Source organism: Lytechinus variegatus, chromosome 8 (genome assembly GCF_018143015.1).
Source record: "Lytechinus variegatus isolate NC3 chromosome 8, Lvar_3.0, whole genome shotgun sequence".
In the NCBI taxonomy this organism is placed as follows: Eukaryota; Metazoa; Echinodermata; class Echinoidea; order Temnopleuroida; family Toxopneustidae; genus Lytechinus; species Lytechinus variegatus.
In genome coordinates, this window is record NC_054747.1 from 27262029 (window position 1) to 27273501 (window position 11473).

Genomic DNA, 11473 nt, shown 5'->3' on the forward strand with positions numbered 1-11473 from the left:
CTGGAAAGGGTCAATCCAAAGCTTGGCAGTCTATAGTTCATCGAAAGCAAACACCTCTTCCTGCTCATTTCATATCTTGGGATAGCTCAAAAGGTGGTATACTGTTTAGATACATTAATTAATAAAACATCTGGACTCGATATACGGGAAGCAGAATGAATTTTTCCGTTCATATAATGGTCTTCATCATATTCACCGTTTCTAAGGCATATGGCGTGAATGTGTCTACCTTTCTGCAGAACTCGGATATTCTCCAGGTTATTGGTGAGAATGTAACCCTTGTTTGCGCCTTCACACCTCCATCCAGACATCGCACGTTGTCTTGGGTGCACGTGGATAACAATAGACTGATCACAACCAGCGATAACGGTGAAGGAACAGAACCTACACACGAGAAAGACATTTCAGATGAGTCCAAGTACAGTTTGATGTCTGATTCTTCAAGCGGAAATCTGACAATACGTCATCTAGGAGTAGGTGACAGCGGCAGATATCGTTGCTTGGTTGCCACGTATTTTGATACATTTTCAAGTTTAATTGAACTGAACGTACTGCCACTAGGTAAATATTGTGCAACATATTTGTACTTGATTTGATTTTCCGATTTCCTGAAAGTGCATAATAGTTTTAACGAAATATCAGGTTTACCAGTATAGATCAAAGAAATAGACCAACTCAATATTCCACAAACCATCGCAATATTCAGAATAAATTATCACGATTATGATGTCGAAGATGGAATCTTTATTACGCTCTTCGAGTCTCGCATATCATTGCATGTAGAGTTTGAAACACAACTGAAAATAATTTAAAGAAAAAAAATACACGAAAATTCCGATTAAGTGACACTTAATTTGGCAATGAACGCTAATTTGTACATATAAACATTTCTATGACTATTCTCTTTAATATTCAGTCACAGCAAGTTCGGTGTTGATTACAGACAACCGTTCTGACTACACTGATGGAGAATCAGTTACCCTTACCATTGGCCAAATCCACAACCTAACATGTGCAGTCCAAGGTGCTAGACCACCTCCAGAACTCAAGTGGCATAATCCTGGAGGAGTAGCGATTGGAGTAGAGGATCAATGCGACACTGTTGAGGGTGATGCTTACACTTCTCGTAGAAGCATTTATATAACCCCGTATAGACATGATGATGGAAAGCTTTTAACTTGTGTTGCATTACATCGGGAGCTAAATGGCAATATCAGTTCAACTATTAATGTAGAAGTACAAGGTTAGTACGATTACAGTTCATGGGCCTTCTCTCGGTCACACACGCACACTCATGCACTCACACCCATACCCCCTCTCACTTACACACGCACACACGCACGTTATCCACTTTTGCGATCACCATGTAGTGACATTGTGGATATAACATGTAAAACCGGACTGTTTAACTACATATGAAACATTTATCCTGTTCAAATGACTGATAACTGCCTTAATGTTAGAAATGCACGATAGTCTTTCACTGAACTTCACTCTTTGTACAGCCAAACTAACATGTAAAACACCTTAATTTTTCCAGAAGTAGAAATTGCATCTTTTCTTTGTGTCCCTGTATTACCACAAGAGTTAATCTTGTACAGCAAAACAAAACGTAAAATGCCCATGTTGTATATGGATGTCTTTCCATTCCACACTGTTTTGACATACATGCAAAAAGAATTCAGCATAAATTAAGATATAACAAAGCAGTACAGCAATCGTTTGAATCTAAAGGAATTATTTAAGTATAACAAAGGAACAAGGAAATCAGATTAACGTTTTCAATACACATGCCTAAAATTTAGGGGAAAATATAGTAATGAAATTCAGCCCTGCGGTGTGCGATTTTAAGTGGGTTAAAACTATTTTCCTTTCTTCTACCATTTCTAGTTTCCCCTACTGATCTGTTCCTAACATCTTCTAATGATATTACGATCTCCACGACTGGAACAAGAAGCGTGACTATCTCTGAAGACACAGTGACATCATTCATCTGCACAAGTGTAGGATCTCGACCGACAGCAGTTATATCATGGTCTGTTGGGTTGGATGAAGATCCCGGTAGGACGACTTCTACGTCGAAAACAAATCAGGATGACCAATGTTTGCGTGACACAGAGTCTTTGCTTCAGCTGAATCCAAAAAGGAGTCACCACCATCAATATCTTCGGTGTGTGGCTAATGCCGGTATGAACAAACGCCATACAGAGTTAATGGTCATGGTCAATGGTAGGTATCCGTAAATTTCTTAAGCAATTCACATATTTTATTAATCTGTTATTAGTCAGCACGAAAAGCATGTGACAATATTACCTTTGATAATTTGGTAGCAGTTGCAAGACGTTATGATACATCTGCAACATAGAGGTATCACTTTTTATCCAGATAATAATTGTTAATTTTTGGAAAGTAGAGATTGAACTGCAAGCATTCCTAACCAATCATTTCAGCGAACGTATTTTATCTTAACAATTCCCCAGGACCATCTGATCCTCCTATACTCGAGGGAACACAAAACTTACAGGATGGTGTGTCATCTAATGTAACTTGTACAGCAAACAATGGTTACCCAGAACCAACCTTCCAGTGGTATCTTGGATCAAAGAACGTCACCAGCACCTCTAAAAGACAGTCCTCCTTGAATACTTATAATCGATTTGATGCCAGAAGTGTTCTTACACTCGCCCCGACGAAAGATGATCATGGGAGATCTATAGTCTGTCTGGTTTCTCAACCGAACGATGTATCTATAAAGCCTCAGAATGTTAATAAAGTTCTTCATGTTCTTTGTAAGAACCCTTCGTAAAACTTGACCCATTCATTTTAAGATTGTTTCCGGATTTGTAATTATCATTTACATTTGCTTTCGCATTTTTTTCAATGAGAACATTAAATTCTTGCCTCGTTATCAGATCTTACAATCAGGATATATTAGATTTCAACGTTCACATTCATTGTAAACAATGATTTCCTTTACACATACATCCTAATTATTCAATTCAAATATATTAAGACTTTTCAAATATTCAGATCTATTCAATTATTCCTTACATCGAAGTGTTGAATAAGCTATTAAGCTAAACCCCTTTTGAATCTAGCAACAAACCTAACGGCCTCATTGTCTGAAAAAGATGACATTAATTATCATGTTGTATTTATTCATACATCTTAATTAGTGGTAACATTTGGAAAATGTATATTTTCTTTAAATGTGGTATCCGAAAGATTATTTCCAAATATCATTTTTGACTGGCCATGATGACCATGCGGTCTCGCATCGAACAAATCGCATTTATTTTTTTTATTTTGTAGATTCCCCTGTCATTGTGGACTACTCTATTCGTCGAGTATTCAATATTCTAGACAGCGTCGATGTCATTTTCACATGTAGATCAGATAGTAGACCAATAGCCTCAATAACTTGGTTCTCGAATGGTACTGAACTCAACAACAGCGCCCTTCATCAGATCCAATAGAGGATTCTAATTTACTGTTGACGTGTAAAACTGTTGGTTGATCCTTTTGAGTTGTTGGAATGATGACCCAATCCTGTTTTTTTTCTGGAATAAAGTAAATCTATCAACGAACAAGAGAAACAGTTTTATGTGAAAATAGTTCAATCTGTATTCTTTTAATTTCATAGATCACATCATATTAAAATGTATTTAATAAATTATAATTATTCTGAACTAATTGTCAGATCGTGAATACGACAAAATTATAAATACTTATATTGATATATGTTTATATTATAGTGCATGATTAAAATCAATGACATCGCTGTTCACAAAAAAGGCCCGTTACTCTAATTATAAAGAAGATGATTTTCGGAAAGGATGATGCAATGTAAATAAGATAAGCAAGTCGTCAGTCTTGTGAGTATATGCCGATTACTGCCAAAACGTCACATTATTTGCTTCTTGATTTGCCATGATATTACGACAGATAACAAAACATTATTTTCAAAATATCACTCAACGTCAAGCTTCTAATCCTTAAAACTTAAAACAAAATTTGTCGCGTAAACATGCCATATTTTTTTAACTAGGTGAAGGTAAGGTGCAACTTACAGGTTTTTCAAAGTATTGAAAATGTGTCTTCCGCGTCATTCAAAAAGAATATGAATATATTTAATATCAATTAATGAGCTACTGGCCTCTAAACAGACATCACTTATTTCTGAACATGTAGTGCAGTATGCTACTCTCTTGAACGCAGTCTACATACACAGCTGATCTACGGTAGATCTGAAATAAGCGAATCGGTGTTTTTTTTCTTTGTTCCTGTTTTTTCTTGGAAGAGTTAGATTGCATCAGCGATATTAGGATATGCAAATATTTGATGCTCTGTGCAACAATACAAACCATGCACATTACTGAGTGCATGGGTGGAAATACAGTGCCCGCGAAGATTATTTAGTTAGTAAGTATTATTTACCCAGGGTAGTCTCTTCAGTAAAAAATTGCTTCACAAGAGAGCCCTGTTAAAATACAAACATATTACAATAATATACAATGTAAAAAAGATTAAAGCATTGCATACAACATACAGAGAAAGCAACTATAAAAACCAGAAAACAACAACATATGACACCAGCATAATAATAGATATAATTAAAAGTAGAGTAAATACAATATAATCAGTGGCAAAATCGTTTTCTGGGGTTGCCACGCAGTCAAGCTCAGCTTATAGTGGCAACCCCTGCAACCTTCTAATAATCGATGTTTTAATAGAAAATGCATTATTATTATTTTTTTGTAGTAAAAAGTAAAGTAAATACAATAGAATAAATACAATAGTAAATACAATAGAATCAGTGGCAAAATCGTTTTCTGGGGTTGCCACGCAGTCAAGCTCAGCTTATAGTGGCAACCCCTGCAACCTTCTAATAATCGATGTTTTAATAGAAAATGCATTATTATTATTTTTTGTATGTTTTGCTTGTCAGTTATATGTATATTATTATTGTATTTTCTTTGTTAATATGTTCATGAAAAAGTGTTGCAGAAACCAATAAATGAAAATGAAATGAAAAATGAAGACGCATAGTTAGATTAGTTAAGGCCCTGTTACACCGTTCCGTGCAAGCCCTGCGGGTGATTCCCAAAAACTCACCCGCAAAAATGTTTTTAGCATGTTCGAAACTTTTTTGCCTGCAAATCATACATGTGTGCGCTTCTTCGTGTGAGCTGCGCGGGAAATACTCTTAACGCGGGCGACCTGCGGGTACCAAAACTAGTTACCCACGAGTAACACGCAAGGCATGTGACTGGGCCGTTTGATAGGTGCCACACTGCGCACGATTTTTAGATGAGTGCTCGGTGTCAACTATCGAAAGCGACTTGCTGTTTTTCATTTGTAATTATACTGTTTTTATAAAAAAAATCCTTTTCTTCTAGTTGTTTCTATTCCATTTTCTTCGTCTTTTGCCTTATGCCTACAACGTGCCTTGTACATTGCATTGAAACGCACAATAAAATATTTTCAGGTTGCATCAAATTTAATAACAATAATAAAATTCAAATTCATACATGCTTAAACAATCTTTGAATGTCTTTAAATCAAACGTGTCACATTCCGCTTTTTTCCGAGTACCCATAGCATTACGATAAATAAAATAATTGGAAGTATAATACTTTCATGATCATTATTCCCCATCTACGCACGGAACCTTGTGTACTAGGTTTATACCAACTATATGTCAGTGTTTACGATACAATTGTTGGCTCTCTATTTCAACAATGGCCTATGTATACTTTGTAAATGCCTAGATGGTGTGATGTCACGATGTTTATTTCTCACATAGCTCGATTTATATGATTATTAGCAAATAAACAAATAAATAAATAGAAATAAAGATTGGTGGATTCAAACGTGTTTCATAATTAGTCTGATGTGGTATATCAGCAGGGTTCACTTGACTCAATACTATGAAGCGATTGCGTGATAATGTGTCGATACATATAACATAACGTTAAATACGGTTTTCAAAATATACATAGTAATGCAAACCCACTTGTGAATAACCTTGATTATGTTCTTTCTGCAGCTAACAAATGGATAGCAAACATGTTATTGACGTTGGATGTACATAAATGCTAGTTTTTGTTGGTTGGAAATAGGCATCAGATTGAAAATTAATCCAATTAAACAACTACAGATTATGACTATACCTTGACAAATAGAAGAACTTAAACAAGACATTACTAAAAATATGTGCTTACTAAAAAACAATCATTAATGGACAAAACAAACAACGCTGATATTTTATAAGAGTTTGATACAAACCAAATTTGATGACTTTGATGGAATTTGGGGGAAACTTAGGAAAAGTGCTTACTGATAAAATTAGGGAAACTTCAAAACAAGCCCTTTGTTGCATTTTATTGACGACTGGATTATCCATTTGAACTTATATTTAATCTATTAGATGTAAGAGACATTAACCATGTTAACATTAAAGACATTATTGGACATTGGAAGCGGATACCTATAAATATCTTCGGCATATAATCATGTATCACACAAGTAAAATATTATTTCACACAAACCAGCTTACTATAGTTGTCATTATTAGGCTGTAGGGGATGATTGGTGATTATGTCGCATCGTTATAATAGACCTTATGCATTTGACATCACAATCTCATAGCGCCATCCCTCAGAGAATATATGAATACACGTAAACGGAGTTGTCAGAGATGGACCAGCTGTAGAATATCAACGCATGGAAGGCAAACGCATCAGCCTCTAAGATGGCGAAGAGCCATGGCGTCAATGCGTTAGACAAACTGTGTTACAGCGGAAAGTTTAATTTTATTTTTCTTCCCCCCACACCCTTTTTTTAATGATAACTTGAGCATAAAACTAATTATAACAAAAATAGGGTAAAAAAAATGGAAATTGTCAGAGAAATGGTAAAGAGAGAGAGAAAACAAAAGTAAAGAGTTAACGGTGTTGATGAGGATCAGTATAAATTCTGACCACACAAAATGCGTTAAAGTTCAGTAGGTTTTCTTGGATTGATTTCGTATTGGTGCCCAACCCGAAGGGTATGAGTCGTGACAGTCTTCCGGAAGCTAATCCCAGTCCATCGTTTGCTATTCGTACATGTAGATAATTCAAATCTCAGGAGAAAGAGCACCCTCTCTCGCCAGATCACTGAAATGCTTTTTACGTACATAACATTGTACTTTCATTTTCGATCATTGACAACTTAAGACATTTATTCGTATTTTGAAATGTGGTAACAGCATGGGCGATTGACAGTAATCGAACAAACTCATTCTCATCATATTCTTTCAATGATTTAGGGACACATTAAGGATGTCTTCTAGAAAAGAAACCTGTCTCGCCTACTGCAGCTCTCTTATATTTTGATATTGAATGTGTCTTTATTACAATGATTATTGGATTGGTCTAAAATGGCGTGCTCTATTTGGTGCTTACTTGGTATTTTATTCCTCGGTGAAGGTAAGTCGAATTTACTACCAATGATAACATTGAATCTACATGTATATACTGGCTCGCACCATTTCCCTTTGTAGTAATCAGGCCACATGTATGAAGACAATAGTCGATCATTCTATGTTACACGTAGACTTCATCCGTTACACTGTAAGATAATTTGAAGGAAGGTTATTACCCACTACATTAAAAAAGTCTGTATTTATCATGAAAATGCTTTCTTTTATTCTTAATTACGGTGTCTTAATTCGTCTCAGTATGCACTTTATGACTTAGGCATATATGGATGACGCATTAAATCCATTAAATGTTTATCAGGTTCACAAGGGTGCAAAAACAAAAATTGCGATGAGCACACAATATGATCAATATAATAATATATATATATGCTTTAATGAAAAGTGCCCAATCGTATACCAGCTTCTATAGTTTGTTCATTACTAATCGCATTGGCTGCTCTGTATATATTCTTAAAACAAATGATTAAATCCATCTGCAGCAAACTCGAAAAAAAGAGTGCAATTTTGCATCCGTTTGGGTTAGATATCACGAAGGATGTAACTTTGCACCCCTTGATAGTCTAAAATGAATGCCCTTCAGAAGAGATATGAATTAGAAATACGTATATCATTACCAACAGTATTCCCAACCAATCCATTTGCAGGCTCCCCCGCTACCATGTCTGCCGCCACGATATCTTTTCAACGAAGGCAGTCCCTACCCGTCATAGGACAAGATTTTACGATGGAGTGCACCTATTTACCTCCCTCGAATCTTCTCACTGTCAAGTGGAAACACGAAGAAACACCTATTGCGTCTGAATCGTGCACAACTGCGAGTGAATGTACACCTAATATTCCTAATCCAACAAAGTACAAGTTATTGGGAGATGACCGCAGCACATCGCTTACAATAATCAATTTGACCACTAGTGACAATGGGAGATACACATGCGCTTTTCTAAGCAAAAGTGGATTAAGGTCGGCGTATGAACAGTTGGAAGTACTAAGCCCAGGTAAGTAATAGGGGAGGCTGGACAGCATATGGGCGACATTCAAATCAGTTTGACTTAGAGTTGGTTAAAACAAACATAGAATAACATAGAAAACAACGTGAAATGCATACACCATCTCAACATTCAAAAGTATAACAACAGTCAAAGGCTAGACACCAAATAATGCTTGTAATTTTTTGATGGAATATAAAAAAAACAGTTTCGTTTATTTTCGTTTGTGTGTATACCATTCTGACAAAGTAACAACATATATTGTGATGCACATGAAATAAATGTTATATCGTACAATGGCCCTGCTTCCTGCGAGTTATAAGAAGTAAATAAATATATGAATACATGTTTATCGTTGATTATACATCCCTGTTGAGCAGTGGGTTTATTTATGAAAATTATCAGATTCGCCGTACGTAAAGTAATAAGACACTCCATTATTTTAACTTAGAAATAAACCTCACTCTGTCTAATCAAATTATTCCTGTCTGTGGAAAAATATTCCGTTTATTAAGTATGAAAATAAATATAAAAGATAAGATAGAAATCAAACATTGTAGTGGTTTCACAATACCACTGATTCTTTTCAATAATAAACACAGTTTGTGATAAAATGCAGTCAAGAGGACATTCTTGTAGCTTTAATGCTGCCTGTGGATAGCGCCAATGCATTGCAGTATATGTAGCAGTTATTCACAATCTACATTAGATATTTTGGGGGGATATATACGTTGAATTGCTAGATTTCCCCAACGTTAGAAAAAATCGTTACCTAACTATACTTTGTACGAAGCTGTAAAAAACACAAAAGAAGGTTATAAAGATTGCATAAAAATCATTCAATTATATTGATAACTGAAGCATAAGAGTAAGACAGTTAGAATAACTGTATTATACTTGGATATTGATCCTGACTAAAATGTCTTTTCTTCCAGTTCCACCCACAAGGGTCTTCGTGTCTGATGCCAAATCGGGCCAGCAATACTTGAACTACGCTAACATAAGTACAACTGCTGGAGATCCGTATATCATCACCTGTGAAGCAAATCGGGCAAGACCTCCCGCAGTACTACAATGGCTAATACCAGAGGGTGTGACCGTTGTTCATCAGGATCAGTCTGATGTCATTCAAGGCGGATCTTACATCTCCCGGAAAGCTTTGACAATCATACCCTCCAGAGACGACCACGGAAAGATTCTTAGCTGCATCGCATCACACCCAGATCTACAAAAGAATATTGTATGCTTAGTTAGTCTGAATGTTCATGGTATGTATTTTTATGGAAAACTTTAATACAGCTGCAATATATGTTCCAATTCCTAGATTTTTAGTAGTTGCAATTCTTTATAATATCCTGTTAATCCCAAATAGCCTAAATATTGGTCATTTATGCTGAAATGTACGTCGATTTAAGTTCTATTTACCTGCACATCTACATATCGCAAATTAGTTGTTTCTTTGCCTCATTTAGCACTTCAGTGATACTGAATACATACCACTTTATTCACTGATAAATATATAATTTCATATTTATTTACACAGAGTTAAGTTACAAAACTGCTTTCCAGAAAAGGTAATATCTGCAATAAACACAAGATTTTCTTCTTCATATCATCCTCTTTCTCTTATTCTTATTTTCTGTTTTGCCACATTTACAGCTCTACCAGCTAATGTGCTCCTCTTTCTAACTGGAAGTCACCCGTCACCATCAACAGTCCTATACGTTCAAGAAGATTCACCAACTTCAATCACTTGTAAAGTATTAGGTCATTTCCAGCAACTGAGCTATCATTTTGGTTAGTTGGCGACTCTGACAGGACTCAGATCCATGCAAATGTGTCGAGTATTAAGAGTGTTTTAGACGACACTTTGTTTGACACTGAAAGTAACATTACCATTAGGCCAGATGCCACGAACCTATGGGATGCACATTTTATGTTCCTCGTATATGGAGGACGCCATCTTTGGTAAACTACTGTCAGACTAATTGTGTACGGTGAGTTGTGATTCGTTAATGGTCGTAGAAACAAGAATCAATATCGGTAACGGTAAAGACGATTAAAGAAAAATAGTATCATGAAATTATAATTCAAGGAGCATAATTTACAGAACTTGGAAAGCATTGCAAGGCAGTTAAGCCCCAGTCACATACATCTCCCGTATCTGACCCGGGATTGTCCGGGGAGAGATCCCTGTTGGCGCCTAAGGCATTCGTTCGTCCTTGAACGCTCGAGAGGCCAAAACTGCAGTTTTTGGTTAAAAAAAAACTGGCGTCATCAATGTAGTGCCTTGTCGACAAAGTAATCCGGACGGTCCGTGTGACAGTTGACATAAACATGATAACTTCATTTAAGATTAATTTTCAAAATGAAACTTTTTTCAAGATTTGAAGCACTTAAGAACTGTAAAATCAAAGCAGTGTTTTTTCTAACAAATTCTGAGTTTTGTATTTTCGGTAATTATCTCAGAAAAAAAGGAACGATGTTGACGCTACAAGGATGACATAAAGAATGAAGTAAATACAAATCAGCTCATTTCTAGAGCATAATTTGCCTTGCTGGATAATATAGCCGCCGCGTTGCTCCGTGTATCTGACGTGTTGGTCCGTGTTGACGCCCGGATGATCTGTGTAGACGACGTGCTCCGCCGGAAAAGTCCATGGAGATCCGTGTGAAGATGCCGTATAGATGCCTTGTGTACAGTTATCAACGATTGTCGACGGCAAAACTATCCGAACCATCCAAGATCATGTTGCCATTGCCGCCATTGCCATGTTGATCTTTGAGGATCCGTGTCTCTATGTGACTGGGACTTTACCTCTGTACGTTTAGAAAACGAATTTAAACTTTAGTTACACTATTTGATTTCCCAATATACACCAAGGTACTGTGAAGTTAAGCATCAATCATTTTTCTTTTTTTATATGTCTGTTTAGGGATACCAGACGAAGTCGTTATGACTGTCCCGGATGATATACTCGAAGGCACTGACACCAATATT

General features: G+C 36.1%; 1 protein-coding gene across 1 annotated transcript; it reads left to right on the forward strand.

Annotated features, from left to right (window-relative positions):
• The first annotated feature begins 233 nt into the window (after positions 1–233).
• On the forward strand, positions 234–3529 carry LOC121420790 (synaptogenesis protein syg-2-like). The gene is made up of 5 exons (XM_041615427.1): positions 234–561; positions 917–1243; positions 1891–2229; positions 2481–2789; positions 3313–3529. The coding sequence occupies exons 1-5, from the start codon at positions 429–431 to the stop codon at positions 3474–3476; spliced, it is 1272 nt and encodes a 423-aa protein (XP_041471361.1). The 5' UTR covers positions 234–428; the 3' UTR covers positions 3477–3529.
• The last annotated feature ends 7944 nt before the right edge of the window (positions 3530–11473 follow it).

Excerpts from the sequence above, each read along its gene's own strand:
- LOC121420790 (XM_041615427.1), top strand. The coding sequence starts at position 429 with ATGTCTGATTCTTCAAGCGGAAATCTGACAATACGTCATCTAGGAGTA. Across the intron at positions 1,244-1,890 it reads TATTAATGTAGAAGTACAAG|TTTCCCCTACTGATCTGTTC; the intron begins GTTAGTACGATT and ends TACCATTTCTAG. Across the intron at positions 2,230-2,480 it reads GTTAATGGTCATGGTCAATG|GACCATCTGATCCTCCTATA; the intron begins GTAGGTATCCGT and ends ACAATTCCCCAG.